This window comes from Gorilla gorilla, chromosome 14 (assembly GCF_029281585.2).
Source record: "Gorilla gorilla gorilla isolate KB3781 chromosome 14, NHGRI_mGorGor1-v2.1_pri, whole genome shotgun sequence".
NCBI lineage: Eukaryota > Metazoa > Chordata > Mammalia > Primates > Hominidae > Gorilla > Gorilla gorilla.
The window spans coordinates 128502720-128518296 of record NC_073238.2 but is presented as its reverse complement, the minus strand read 5'-3'; the positions used below and the strand labels follow the sequence as shown (position 1 = coordinate 128518296).

Sequence of the window (15577 nt, the reverse complement as noted above, 5' to 3'; positions counted from 1 at the left end):
AGCACGGGACAGAGGCCGGGGTCAGGGCCCAGCCCACGTGGGCAGCCAGAGCCCACTGTCACCTGACAACATGGACCAGCCAGATTTTCACAAGATCTGGGGCAGTCTAAGAGCTCAGGGAGGAATCTCTGACCCTCTCAGGGAATAAATCTACACCCCAAGTTTAGGCTAACAAGAGAAGGATCAGCAGATATGACACCTTCACAATTTCTCACCTTAAAGCCATCCTGCTGTCAGTGGCTGGGACCCTACGGCCCCCAAGGAAAGAATTCACCAGAACAGAAAAAAACTCCTTCAACAAAAGCTCCTGTGCTCCCGGCCCTCCGGAGCAGGACGCCAATGACTCTGAAATGCTTTTTCTTGGTGACTTTGCCCTAGTGACCAATCAGCTACCATCAGTGGGTGGGATCAGCAATCCAACTGCACTTCTCAAAGAATCTCAACTTCTACTTCTGGGCCTACTTGGAGGGTAAAATCCTGACTTAGCACCTCCTCACACAAACCACATAGGAAATCCACACGAGCCACCTGTGGACTCAAGGCCCCCATATCCAGTGGGTCATGGCACTGGCTGGACCCCGCCCCAGCCACACCCCTGCCCTCATCCCCCTCACAGCCCCTTTGTCTTTGCTCCTGGCCCTACACACGTGGGCCTGATCTCAGCAAGACACATCCCGAGCCGGGAGGGGAGGGTGCCGTCCGAGGCTGGGGGCCACTCCTCACACAGCCGAGCCGGGAGGGGAGGGCACCGTCCGAGGCTGGGGGCCATTCCTCACACAGCCACGCCAGGTTGTCTGGGCATTGCTGACCTGTCACGTACGGCTCCAGAGCCTTGGGGACCAGACTTCTGGCCATTTTAAGGTCTTCGGCAGAGCAGCTCCCCGACTCCAGCCCGCAAGCCATGCCCATCCGCTTCAGCACTTCTATGTCATCGTGGATTTCAAATGTGTTGTCAAAATTAAACAGATACTCAAATCTGAAGGGGAAAGGCACAGTCAGAAAGACAGGGTCTCCCAGCGGAGACGGTACACACTGGGGTGGAACCAGGACGGCTGACCCGCTGACCGCCACACACAGCCTCCCGGTTCCCAGCCATCAGTGTCTCCTCACAGAATTTATAAACTCCAAAGTAAATGAGATGAGAGGCAAATCGAGGCCTATTCTCCCCAGGAGGACATGCCCTAAGGCACACGCTCCCGGAACAGAGACCTTCCATCTGCCACATGGCGGCAGCCTCCCACCACCCCACAATGGACAGCAATTTGTGCAACATTTGCTATTTGTACAACATTTAAAACTTGTCCTAGTGACAATACCAACAGGGTCGCCTTCCTAAAAAAGAGATGCGTGACCAGGGAACAGCTCCCCGCCCACAACCTACTTGTCATTGGAGATGCTGCAGTCGATGACCGTCTTCTTGCTGGTGTTGACGATGATGAAGGGCAGGTGGATGACTGAGTTGGGTGGCGGTGGCCGGCTGGCCTGCTGCTCCGCATGCCGGTTTCTCTGCACCAGGTTCTTGAAGGCAATTTGCTAAAAAAAATAAGAGGAGCCAGGTGGCCTGTGGCGGCACAAGAACGCAGCCCCTGCGCTCGAGGGGTCCTCACAGCCCTCCCTGCGTCCACGTGACAGCGAGGAGTGGGCCTGGACATCTGAAAGGCCAGCGCCCGCCGCTGGGTGCTGACCTCTGCAGCCCAGGGAGAAAAGCGCTCAGGAAACGGGATCCTGAGGGGAGAACTAAGGGAAAGCGGGCGCACAGCCATCCGTGCCCTGATAAAAGTGTCCTCCACGGCAACGGCGCTCACACCGCACAGCCATCCGTGCCCGTGATAAAAACGTCTGCCACGGCAAGGGCACTCACACCACACAGCCATCCGTGCCCATGATAAAAACGTCCGCCACGGCAACGGCACTCAACAAAACACCAATTTTGGAAGTCGATTCCTTGCTGTCCTTCACCCCTCTAAGACCACCTACCAACCATGGCACCTACAGGGTGATGGCCTTGGAGGGGGTGCTGTGCCGTGGACTTTGCCCACCCTGGAAAGTGGAACGCGGAAGGGCCCATGTGCTGCAGGGGTGCTCCTCTGGGGGAATGGGCCCTGCAAGGCTGAATCCAGGGCCAGGGCCTCAGGGCCCCAAACCAAGTGTTCCACTTGGAGAGAACTTCTTTGCTATTAATGTAGAGCCAGGAGATTCCCTTCCTCTCCCGGCCACCCTGGGTCTATCCCCACCTGGCAGGTACTAAGGCACTGGCAACCAGGACTGTCCCTCCTGACAGACTCTGTAGGTCCTGAGGAGCTCCTGCCCACGAGCCTCCATCACCACGGCTGCCACACCGTCCCCTCTGGGAGGGCTCGAGCACACCTGGGTCAGGGCAGCAGCCAGCTCTGCAGTGAGCACCTTGCACACAACCCCTCCACACCAGACACGGGGCCCCCAGCGGTGCCGCCCACCCTCAGCACTCAATGGGAGGTGGGGAAGGCCAGCTCCAGGGCCCTGATCAGCACTGTCAAGACCCAGGTGCACTGCGTCCACCACAGTTTTACAGGCCCTGCCTGGCACCTGGGCCTTGGGTTAAGCACCTCTGAGGGGATTTTTCAAATGTTGCTTTTGCATGAAGTCATCCCTCCATCTGTCTTTTGCCTGTTTAGATGCTGTGACGAGAGATACACACATACACATGTATGCACACATGCACACACACACGCACACAGGCACATGCACGCACACACACATGCATGCACACACAACCTCGCTCTGGGAATAAGGCCCACGTTCAACACCTATGAGATGAACTCACACTCAGAATCTTAAAGCAGTCATTTGATTTGCCATGCAGGAGTGTAACCCAAGGCAGTATGTTGCCGTTATAAAACTAAATTAGTAAAATAAAAATTACCCTGCCTCCACAGATATGTATTATCTTACCTGTAGAATAAGTTCTTGAAGTTGAGACTGTTTCTGTTTTATTCTTTCAAGTCTCCTCTGTCTTTCCACCTTCAAAAACAAACCACCCATGTGAAGAATCATCACAATTGTTCCACAGAGCGTTTTTTAAAACCCACATCCTCACAGTGTTACCTATGTTTACCCAGAATGTAATCGAAGGGATATGGACAAATCTAGACATAGCAGGTGCTACAAGATACAGGTGAGTTTTTCTTCCATTTCTAAACTATACCTTCTCCCCTCTCCTCTCATTTCTTGGATTTAACTATGGGATCTAAAAAGAAAACAAAAATCCCACAAACTAGGATTCAGAATGAACCTACACTACAGTTTAACAGACTCTAGTGGGTCTGGGCCAACCATGCTCCCTCCCCCGACAGCCAAGACTGAGGAACGCAGGGAGACGTCTGCATGACCGTCTGCCAGCCAGACACAGAGAGCATAAGGGCATGGAGCCCAGACCCTTCTGAGTGACCGACGACTAAAACATCTACACGGACTTGAAGGGAAATCCAGGTTGAAGGAAGGCTGAAGAGACACCTCTAAGTTCTGACATTCCTGAGCCGAGTTGGTGGGCAGACCAATCCACTTGATCTCCTTCTTCTCCTTGGAGATGATGTTCATGGCCATTAGCACGTTTAAGGCATCGTAGACGCGCCGTCTTATGTTTTTCTGGTCATAAGCCTGGGGATGACAGGGAGTGGAGTTTCCAAATGATCCAAAAAGGCCTGCGGATCCCATCTTAAACTGTAGGCCACGGGCACCGGCTCAAAGGGGCACCCCGCTCACGGAGCTGTCACCCCAACACGTCCTCAGGGAGCGCTCCCACCCTACAGATGACGCAGGGCAAGACGGGGCTGTGCGAAGCCTGAATGTGTTCCAGAAGGGGAGCTGGGGGCTCTCGGGTGTCGAGCCCAGCTGGTGAGGTGGGCATTTCTGCATTTCTGGGCCGCTAGATGTGCAGAGCCAGCCCACGTGCTCACTCACTGGAGTTGACAAAGCATCATGCCAGCAAATGGATCGGGAAAAATTCTTTTATGCTGTACTTGGCATTTTCTGTATGGTTTTAACTGTTCCCAATATTAAAAGAGCGAAACGTACCACACCGCTGGCTCCGCCACCCCAGCCTCTCGGCCCCGGCACACACTTACTGACTCGTTCGGTAAGATGTGGTTGTCAGCAGCACTGAACTCCGCAACCAGCTCGTCCGCCACTTCGTTGTAGGAAGTGGTCCCTTTCCTCTGCACCTTCTCGCAGACCTTCATGGAGAAATGCCGCAGGCCCTTGCCATTCTTCTCTCCTTTCCTGTTGCGTTTCCTTCAAAATACAAAGGAAAAAAGAAGCGACTGTCAGCCCTCCTGAGGATCAGCCTGAATCGAGGAATGCTTTTACCTGAGAGCTCTAATGAGCTGCACAAAAAAGGGGCCACGTCCCACGGGCGCAGCAGATCCAACACATGAGCAGGCCAGGACCCCCTAGCCCCAGCCCCCAGGCCCAGTGGTCCTGCAGGTCAGAAAGCGAGTGTCTCCCCAGCAGGCTGCACCTCTATCCTTCCAAGTGTCAGGGAAAACGGGAGGCATCCCCAGGACCCAAATCAGCATATGGGAGGCGTGCCGGTACACCAAGCACCACTTTTCTTTTTGTTGTTGTTTTTTCTTTTTTGAGACGGAGTCTCGCTCTGTCGTGGGCTGGAGTGCGGTGGCGCCATCTCGGCTCACTGCAACCTCCACCTCCTGGGTTCAAGCGATTCTCCTGCCTCAGCCTCCCGAGTAGCTGGGATTACAGGCACGTGCCACCACACCCGGCTAATTTTTCTGTATTTTTAGTAGAGACGGGGTTGCACCATGTTGGCCAGGATGGTCTCAATCTCTTGACCTCGTGATCTGCTGGCCTCGGCCTCTAGGATTACAGGCGTGAGCCCCAAGCACCACTTTTCTAAAGAGGGCAACCAGAATCAGGAACTATGGGGCGTTTCAGTGTAAATGTGGGAATTCTTAGGACATATTTCAGCAGACTGTAATTTCATACAGCTTGGGCTGTGACAGCCGCTTGACAGCAGGTGCAAACACTAAGTGTGCTTCAGGTCGAGGGAAAGCCCAACTCTGTACACTCTGGTCAGTCCCCACATGGCGGGAAAGGCCACCTGAGGTTCCTAGCTGGTGAAGCTTTGGGCACCAACACAGGTAGGCTTTTGCAGCTTTGCGTGTGTGTGTTTTTAAGGAAAGACACAGCTCATCAGATCTTGCTTTAGTGGAAGGAGCAGCTCTGGTGGGACCACCCGTGGGGGCCATAACCCCAGGGGCAGTAGAGGCTGAATTCAGGGGCAGTGGGTGAAATCCATCCCACATGCTCCCAGCACAGACGAGGAAAAGTCTCCAAGGTCCTGTGGCAAGTACAAGGCCAGCTTCTCCCCGTCTTGGCCAAGAGCTGCCAGCCCTTCAAAGAGCACCCACTACACCAGACACAAAGCGGGGTGGGCAGTGCCCAGCCCGACTTCTCCATGACCGAGGCAGTGCGCCTCGGCTGCACACCTGTGCAGGCCACGATGATGGGTGAGTGTGATTCGGAGGCTGACAACGCGCGTGGGAGCCCCATCGCACGACTGTGTGACACACGTGGCCCAGGAGAACGTGGAGGTGCGAACCGCAAGCAATCCTACAACTCTAAGGGTCCAGAGGGAAGTGCTCACCCGGCAGACCAAGGTGAGGAGTCGGAAGGCTGGTTCTGAGAGGCAAAGTGAGTGCTGGGGGTGTGTGGGCTTCCTACCACCAGGGTGTTTGACGCTGCCGGTCTCTGAGGCGTACCAATTACCTACAGTCAAAAAAGACAATTCAGACAGTCAGTCCCCTCCCACACGGCGAGGGTGCCATGCCCACCATCTGTTCGCTCTCCGCAGCCACTGCTGAATTTCGTTAACCACAGTGAGCAGCCACGATGGAGCAGGAAAAACGTCCAGCGGTGGATGCTTTTGTCACGGTGACGGCACCACCACACCGGTTCTGAATGTGGCTCATCTTCCTCTTGTCAGTCACAGGCATCTTCTCCAATTAGACAAAAGCAACAAGAAACTTCGGACGACCCAAGCAAGCAAGAACAGGACAGGGCAGAGCGTGACCCCCAAACCGCACACAAGGCGCTAACGGTCAAGTTTAATGAAGGGGGCGGCACAGAATTCCACACAGGGCACTTGAGCACGCTTCCATTTTTCCCTTCACCCTTTTACTTCCTTTTAGTGATATGGATGAGGATGAAATTGTATCCTTCCGTGGTACTAAAAAGAGGCCTGAAACAAACCAAAAACAGCTCTCAAAAGACAAAAGCACAGGCAGGGTGACAGCAGCTGCTCCTCCAGCCCAGCAGGGTGACAGCCATCACCTGGCAACCCTGTGCCCTGGGGCCCTGTCTGGGGGGACCCCTGCACCCACAACGGCATCAGGCAAGGAGGGAGAGCGACCAGCACTGGGGGTGGAAGGTAGGGGCTCCACACGCCCCCGGGGCTCACACACCTGGGACCCTCTGGGGGGAACCACCAGAGGCAACGCCAGTGTGGACACTGACCCACCCGCCCCACCCCACAGCACACCTGAGGTGTCAACAACTGTCTCTTCCTTCAGGGACATGCTGGCTGGTCTGACTCTTGACAAGGTCTTACCACTTTAGTTCCAACAATGAATGTTCAAGTGTGAATACCTGGACACCCTCATACAGGCAAATACAACTCTGACTTTTCAAAGATCTTGTGGCACAACTCTATCTAAAACTGGAAACACTATTTCTCAGTAAATGTTAAATCATTCAATTTGCCACAAATCAAAGTGCCTCAGCGATTAAACTGCTTGTGTGGACATGCAGTTTCCGTTAAAGGGATTGGAGCTGGACACCTGTATGCTGGCGGGGGGGCTTCATGTGGCCGATGCCCTGAGCTACTCTAAGCTGGGCCCCCCCAGCTCCCCTTCTTACGGGGATAAATGCATCACCTGCGGTGGCCCTGGGAGCAGCTGACGGGGACACTTTCCAATTATCCCTAGGCCAGATCACCTGTCAGCTCCTGAGAAGAAAAACATTTCAACGACTGATCTTTTCATTGACACTCATCTCTCCGATGATTAGAGACTCATCAGAGTGCGGCCTTCTGTGGATCACCCCGTTAGCAGGCCATGAAATCAAACAAGTGAATTTTCTGCAAAATGAAACCATACAAAAGATAAATCTCCTGGGCGTGGATAAATGTCCTGTGAAACTTGTTTTGTTCAATACGTGTGTGTGTGTGTGTGCTGCTGGGGCACTGGGCCACGTGGGAGATCGAAACAGCTGACAAAAGGACCCTGCGACCCGGGTTGCCTGAGAGCGCGCTGGCCCCGCACGGCTTCCTGCGTTGAGTTCAGCGGATGCCATTCTCCGGGAGTTGATGTCAGACTGAGAACCCGCCAGCTCCACGCCAGGCCGTGCTGGCTGGCTCCGCGCATACCACACGCACAGGTACAGGGGGCTGGAGAATCCCACACACGATTCTAACCCACCTCATGGGTCCACTCCCTTCCCCGGGAATCCCAGGACCATGCAAGGCACTGGATCTTGGCCCCAAGACAGATGCCGTCACCGTGCCGCTTGTCCTCCAGTCAGGAGCAAACCGACTCACAAAGAGTGGACTTACAACGAGGAACTGACTTACAACGAGGAACTTACAAGGAACATCCCGATAAACCCGCATGAGCTGAAAATACCCTACGTCGAAATGCACGTCATCCACCTCTCCTACCACGCATCACAGCTTAGCCAGCCTACCTTACACGTGCTCAGATCACGCACGCATGTTAGCCCAGTCGGGCAGAAGCATCTCACACAAAGCCCATTCTAGTCAAGTGTGGGTATCCCAGGAGACCCACTGAATACCGCACTCAAAATGAAAAACAGGATGGTCTATGGGCAGTGGAAGCAGTTTCCACTGAATGCATGTTGCTTTTGGACCATCTTAAAGTCAAAATCACAGGTCAAACCCACTGTAAGTTGGGAAGAAGAGAAAGCCAGAGGCAGGTACACACCAGGTGCTCAATGGTGCTCACCAACAACCTTTCCTGGAAGACCGGACTCAGCACCCAGGGGCACCCTGAGAACGAGCCACCAGTGCACTGGGAATGCGTTGTTACGGAGGCCAGGTCTTACAGGAAGCTCTCCTTACTCTCCTGCTTTAACTGCTCCCTGCGGAAGGCCCCGCCGCATCAGGCCCATGCAGTGCTGGGCAAGGGTGCCTGCACCTTCCTCTGCGTGCCCTGCGTGGCAGCTCCCCTCACTGTGTCTCCGCAGCACTGTCCCTGCTCCTCACCCATCACCTGCTGCTCACCAGCCCTGTGAGCTGAGTCAGCATCACGGGGGCAGCCTGGAACCAGCCCTCCCAGGAATGAGACAGAGGCTTTGCTCCCGGACCTGGCACAGGTGTGTGCGTTTCCTTCCTGGTGCACAGGAAGCCGATGAACTCGGGCCGGCCGCCTGTGCCACAGGACGCCTTCCAGTCTCCCATTCAACAGACATGGAGCAGGCCCCCAGCCTCACTTCCCTACACCAGGAGCCACACTCAACAGCCAGAGGAGCCACGGCAACACGCTGAAGCCCTGGAGGGCGCGTGTGGGCAGAAGCGCAGGGAAAACAGGAACCAAGGAGGTGCCAGAGGGTGGATGGGACAGTGCCGGGAAGGACAGTTCAGAGCTGGGCCCTTAGGGAAAAAAAGGGGGTATCGGAAGCAGTGGCCACGCCAGCTGGAGTGGTGGGCAGAGACCCTGGAAGGGAGAAGTGGTCACAGCACAATTAGGGGTACTGCCCAAAGCTGGGAGGCTGTGGGTCCCACTCCAACCAGGGCTTTCCAGGAGATCCAGGAGCCTCTGGGAGCAGGAGGCAGGCAGGGGCTGAAAGGCACCAGGGACACCCACCCCTCGGATTTAACAGCGGCTTCTCTGGAGGATGGGCTCCGCCCTCACGACTCCCTCACCCGCCTCTCGCTGGGGAGCAGGGGAGGTGACCCGGGCTCCACAGGTCATAAGGGGTCTCTCTTCCTACTGTGCTCATGGCTGGAATCCAAGCTGCGCTTCAGAGAAAGTAAATGACATGGCTTCGGACACAGTCTTTACACGGCTCCAGACAGTCTTTACACGGCTCCAGACACAGTCTTTACACGGCTCCAGACACACAGTCTACACGGCTCCAGACACAGTCTTTACACGGCTTCAGACACAGTCTTTACACGGCTCCGGACACAGTCTTTACACGGCTCCGGACACAGTCTACACGGCTCCAGACACAGTCTTTACACGGCTTCAGACACAGTCTTTACACGGCTCCGGACACAGTCTTTACACGGCTTCAGACACAGTCTTTACACGGCTCCAGACACAGTCTTTACACGGCTTCAGACAGTCTTTACACGGCTCCGGACACAGTCTTTACACGGCTCCGGACACAGTCTACACGGCTCCAGACACAGTCTTTCGACTCTAAAGCTTTTGCAGCTTCCACGCCAGCAGTCGTTAGAAAACAGAGCTCCAGGTGGAAGCATCCCACAGTAGAGGACCTGCCGGAGGTCCACCTTGCCCGAGACCAACCCTCCTCCCCCAGAAGCTCCCCTCCTCACTGGCTGCACAGTGAGCCTTGGTGTTTAAAGCAGCGATCCCCCACCTTTTTGGTATCAGGGACCAGTTTTGTGGAAGACAGTTTTTCAACAGACCGGGGTCGGGGGTAGTTTCGGGAAGAAACTGTCCCACCTCAGATCATCAGGCACTCCATTCTCATACGGAGTGCCGCCTAGATCCTGCATGTGCCGTTCACAGTGGGGTTTGCGCTCCTGAGAACCTAATGCTGGGATCTGACAGGAGGCAGGGCTCAGGCGGTCACCTCCTGCTGTGCGGCCGGCTTCCTAACAGGCCCAGGGGTTGGGGACTCCTGATTTAAGGCATCCCTTCTGCCCTAAGTGCACAGTTTTTGCACCTTAATTTCACACACTCTAAAAACTGAGATTACGATGTCTCCGTGTAGTGTGACCCCACTCAGACACACAATCCTAGAGACCGACCAAGGTTAACCGCAGTGTCCAGAGAGACAGGGCCAGTGGCGCAGCTGCAAAGGAAAGGCCACTGCGACCACAGATGCCGACTTCTGGGACGCAGGCCTGGGTGGGGGCTGCTTCTCCCCAGGGGCTCACACAGGCCGCTGCTCCTGCCGGCTGAGCACATCTGTCCTCTGTCCCGCACACGTTCCTGTGCGTGTGCTGAGCTCTGCGGCACCACAGGCTTCACAAGCATCCGCACCTCAAAAGACCCTGACCTTGACAAGCCCTGCGCCTGCTGACTGCTGAAGGTCAGAGACCTAAGGACCTCCCCACCGCTTTCACTCACGTGCCCGGACTGAGCCCCACCCCTCGCGTCAGAATGAGCCAGTCCAGTTTTTTGTAAACCTCTGGTATATAAAAAGGTTTAAGAAACATTTGCCCTTTGTCAGCTTTAATTCCTATCACTGGGATTTTGCAAAGCACAAAACAGCAATGACAAGCTCCACCCGAACAGCTGAATTTAAATCAGGAACTTGACTTTCAGTGACGAAGTTTAAAGCACATCAATAAGATAATCTTCTCATTCGTTTTCCCCCAGTGTATTCACACCAGCAGTAAAGACGGAAGTGGTGCTACAATTATTCACCCAGACAAACTCTGCTATGACACACAGCACCTATAAAATCAAACTTAGAATTCCCAGTCAACTTACAACCAAACCTATAATCTAATTATCAAGCAAAACAAAAACTGAATTTTTAGCTTTTATCAAAATGGCATTTACTGAAAAGCCGTGATCTGCTGTGCAACGTGGTTGAAAAGCCGTATGACGTGGTAGGGCTTCCACAAACCGCTACTTTCAATGGCCACAAAACTTCTGCAGAGCAAGTTTTTTGTCACCTTCCACTGGCAGGAAAGGGGGCCACAAAAGCTGCCTGGGATCCGGAACCGCTCACTCAGGACAGCTGTGTGGGAGCACACACGGGGAGGGGGGGTGCGGGGAAGTGGGATGCGGGGAAGGGAGCGCAGGGAAGGCAATCCTGCTCAGATCCTCAAGGCTGTGACCCACAAGCCACTCTCTCTTAAAACTCATATCCTAACATCTGTTAAAGAATCCAGAGAATTTCAAGCGTATTTAAATAAAGGGAAATAGCAGGAATGCATATAAAATAAAGACTAAAGTGCAAAAATGACCAAAATATCCCTGGTATGTGGTCATGTTCTCTGAAGAACACATGATTAGACCAAAGGGAGATGCCCTAGACAACAAAAAACAGCTCAGTACAGAGAGCTCTCCACAGGGCCAGGGACACCTGAGGATGCCTGGGGATCCATGAGAGACACCTGGGGACACCTGAGAGACACCTGAGGACACGTGAGAGACACCTGAGAACACCTGAGGACATGTGAGAGACACCTGAGGACACGTGAGAGACACCTGAGAAACATCTGAGGACATATGAGAGACACCTGAGGACATGTGAGAGACACCTGAGAAACATCTGAGGACATATGAGAGACACCTGAGGACATGTGAGAGACACCTGAGAGACACCTGAGAACATGTGAGAGACACATGAGGACACGTGAGAGACACCTGAGGACACGTGAGAGACACCTGAGAGACACCTGAGGACATGTGAGACACACCTGAGAACACCTGAGGACATGTGAGAGACACCTGAGGACACGTGAGAGACACCTGAGGACACCTGAGAGACACCTGAGGACATGTGAGAGACACCTGAGAAACACCTGAGGACACGTGAGAGACACCTGAGGACACGTGAGAGACACCTGAGGACACGTGAGAGACACCTGAGAAACATCTGAGGACATATGAGAGACACCTGAGGACATGTGAGAGACACCTGAGAAACATCTGAGGACATATGAGAGACACCTGAGGACATGTGAGAGACACCTGAGGACACGTGAGAGACACCTGAGAGACACCTGAGGACACGTGAGAGACACCTGAGAAACATCTGAGGACATATGAGAGACACCTGAGGACATGTGAGAGACACCTGAGAAACATCTGAGGACATATGAGAGACACCTGAGGACATGTGAGAGACACCTGAGAGACACCTGAGAACATGTGAGAGACACATGAGGACACGTGAGAGACACCTGAGAGACACCTGAGGACATGTGAGAGACACCTGAGAAACACCTGAGGACACATGAGAGACACCTGAGAAACACCTGAGGACACGTGAGAGACACCTGAGGACATGTGAGAGACACCCTGAGAGACACGTGAGGACATGTGAGAGACACCCTGAGAGACACCTGAGGACATGTGAGAGACACTCTGAGAGACACCTGAGGACAGGTGAGAGACACCCTGAGACACACCTGAGGACATGTGAGAGATACCCTAAGAGACACCTGAGAGACACCTGAGGACATGTGAGAGACACCCTGAGAGACACCTGAGGACAGGTGAGAGACACTCTGAGAGACACCTGAGGACAGGTGAGAGACACCCTGAGACACACCTGAGGACATGTGAGAGATACTCTGAGAGACACCTGAGAGACACCTGAGGACATGTGAGAGATACCCTAAGAGACACCTGAGAGACACCTGAGGACATGTGAGAGACACCCTGAGAGACACCTGAGGACAGGTGAGAGACACCCTGAGAGACACCTGAGGACATGTGAGAGACACCCTGAGAGACACCTGAGGACAGGTGAGAGACACCCTGAGAGACACCTGAGGACATGTGAGAGACACCCTGAGAGACACCTGAGGACACCTGAGGACACCCTGAGAAACATCTGAGGACATATGAGAGACACCTGGGGACATGTGAGAGATACCTGAGGACATCTGAGAGACACGTGAGGACACCTGGGGATGCCTGAGAGATACTTGGGGACACCTGGGGACACGTGAGGATGCCTGGGAGACACCTGAGGACATGTGAGAGACACGTGAGGACACCCGAGAGACACGTGACGACACCTGAGAGACATGTGAGGACACCTGGGTATGCCTGAGAGACATCTGGTGACAGTGAACGGACAGGTTCTCATCCCACCCGGAGGTGTTCAATCCTTGTAAGAGGACTGGGCCACAGCACAGATGGAGCAGGGTGAGGGGGTGGAGTGGGCCAGGAGGCCGGGGTACGAGAGGTGCTGCATCACCAAAGCCCAGGGTTGGCAGGAACAGGGCTGGGGCAGCTGCCCAGGTGGGGCCACAGCATCATCTCAGGACCAGGAAGGAGCCTTCAGGCACCATAAACAAGTCCCCGGGGAAGGACTGGAAGCCCGGCCTAGCCTTGGGATGGCTGTGTCCCTCACCACCAGCTCCAGTCATAGCCAAACCTGCCCACCAAGTGCCTGGGGCCCCATTTCTGGTGAGGTCAGGATTCTGTGTGGGCTCCCTGTCTCCAGTAGGCTGCCACCGGCAAGGACGCAGAGGGCGGACACGAGACAGGAAACAGCATTATGAGAAGCAGCATCAGTTGGCCAGCATCAGCCTGGGGAGGGCGGATGCGCCACTTCCCAATGCCCACGTGCCCCTCTCCTGTGCGTGGCCAAGGGAGCAGCATCTGCCCTGTCACTGCCCCAGGGCCAACGCGCAGCCACGGCCAGGGCCCTATCCCTCCCTGGCTTCCCAGCCTGATGTCTCCAGGAGGGCCACAGCCAACGCTCGGCCACATCACGTAAGAAGCCCTTGTTAGATGAAGAGCTTTGAGCTCTGACACTAAGAGGAAGCTGCCTCTGGTTGGGGCCGCGGCCCCACCCACCACCCTCCACTTACTGGAAGGAGGGCATGGGCTGGGGCACACAGGAGTGCTGTGGGCGCCATCACCTCTCCCACAACAACACGTGGGCAGCTGCAGAGGGCTGTGGAAAATCTAGCACTGGCCACGGGCTCCCTGATGAGGGAAAGGCCCCATGCTGCAACCGGAGCCCAAATCCAGGCATGCCTGGGAACATCCCCAACCACACGGCTCATCCGATCCCGACCTCACACCGAGATCCCGACTGTCCGCTCCTGCGGGAGGCTTACCACTTGCTGGGCAATGTTGACATTGGACTGTCCAAAGGTTTTTGGCAAGAGCTGCTTCCCAAGCGGGTTGACGGTGGAGGGGTGAACGGCCACGAGGGACACCACGCCTGCAACACAAGGACACCAGGTCAAGGGCGAGACTCCTTTTCTAAGTTAAGGCTACAAGGGAGCATTCTAAATGCAAGACGGTGCTTGCAATTAGAGATGCTTAGCTTTCCCCACTTGTACTGTCTCAAATCCAGGGCTCAAGAGCAACACCTCCATGAAGCTTGATTCCCAATGTAAACCCATAAGGGGAGGGCCGCAGGGCCGCGCTGACGCCACCCAGGTGACCCAGGCAGATCATCCACTGCTCCAGCCCCTCGGCGATGTCTGCTATGGAACGTGCTGGTAGGGACCATGGCCTGGAAAAGTCTGTGATTCTACGACAATTATGGAACAGAATTTTAAAACTAGAATTTTTATCCCAACATTTCTCTATAAGGCTGCAAAACTAGTTTGGAAATCTGATAATCCACTTTTCCTTAGGAAGGAGAACCACATTTGTTCCTAGGAAGGAGTGTGCCTTCCACAGAGGCCGCGGCTCTAAACATGCAGGTGCCCTCAGAACACTGGTGAAGCAAGTGGGAGACCCCTCTGTAGGAGATGTGAAGCCTCTGTCTTCCAACAGTGGTATGCAAAAGGTCCTAGGGACAGGGCGGTGGATAAAAGTCCTGGAACATTTACACATAAACAGAAGTAGTAATGATAAAGTTCAAAAACTGGCATCAGCGGGCAGAGAGAACTAAACAGAGAAACCGTAAACCAGGTGGTAGCAAGCACCCTGGGAAACAAGGTGGGAGGCCTGGGTGGTCAGCACAGCCCGGGAGGGGCGTCAGGGCAACACTGGAAGGGTGGGCGGCCACACAGAGGCAGCAAGGGGCTCGCAGTGCCCCGCTGTAGGGACCAGCCCCACAGGGTCGGTGGGTTTCTCCCCGTGTGCAGAGACGAGAGAGTGTAGAAGTAAAGACACAAGACAAAGAGATAAAAGAAAAGGCATCTGGGCCTGGGGGACCACTACCACCAAGTCGCAGAGACCGGTAGTGGCCCCGAATGCCAGGCTGCACTGATATTTATTGGATACAAGACAAAAGGGAAAGATAAGGAGAGTGAGCCATCTCCAATCATAGGTAAGGCCACGTGGGTCACCCGTCCACTGGACAGGGCGCCCTTCCCTGCCTGGCAGCAGAGGCAGAGAGAGAGAGGAGACAAAGAGAAAGACAGCTTACGCCATTATTTCTGCATATCAGAGACTTTTAGTACTTTCACTAATTTGCTACTGCTATCTAGAAGGCAGAGCCAGGTGTACAGGATGGAACATGAAGGCGGACTAGGAGCGTGACCGCTGAAGCACAGCATCACAGGGAGACGGTTAGGCCTCCGGATAACTGCAGGCAAGCCTGACTAATGTCAGGCCCTCCACAAGAGGTGGAGGAGCAGAGTCTTCTCTAAACTCCCCCCGGGGAAAGGGAGACTCCCTTTCCCGGTCTGCTAAGTAGCCGCTGTTCTTCCGTGACA

The 15577-nt window shown here is 54.6% G+C and overlaps 1 protein-coding gene across 13 annotated transcripts in view; it reads right to left on the bottom strand.

The window, feature by feature from the left end:
* Window positions 1-15577, bottom strand: part of TFDP1 (transcription factor Dp-1) — a 58558-nt gene that overhangs the window by 3988 nt on the left and 38993 nt on the right. For all 13 annotated transcript variants that reach the window (XM_031007272.3, XM_055360270.1, XM_055360271.2 and 10 more), the window contains exons 4-10: window positions 14021-14127; window positions 5642-5763; window positions 4104-4269; window positions 3493-3636; window positions 2932-3000; window positions 1382-1533; window positions 810-976 (exon numbers count right to left, since the gene is read on the bottom strand). In XM_031007272.3, coding sequence (XP_030863132.2) covers window positions 810-976; window positions 1382-1533; window positions 2932-3000; window positions 3493-3636; window positions 4104-4269; window positions 5642-5763; window positions 14021-14127 — 927 coding nt within the window. The remainder of the gene's footprint in view (window positions 1-809; window positions 977-1381; window positions 1534-2931; window positions 3001-3492; window positions 3637-4103; window positions 4270-5641; window positions 5764-14020; window positions 14128-15577) is intronic.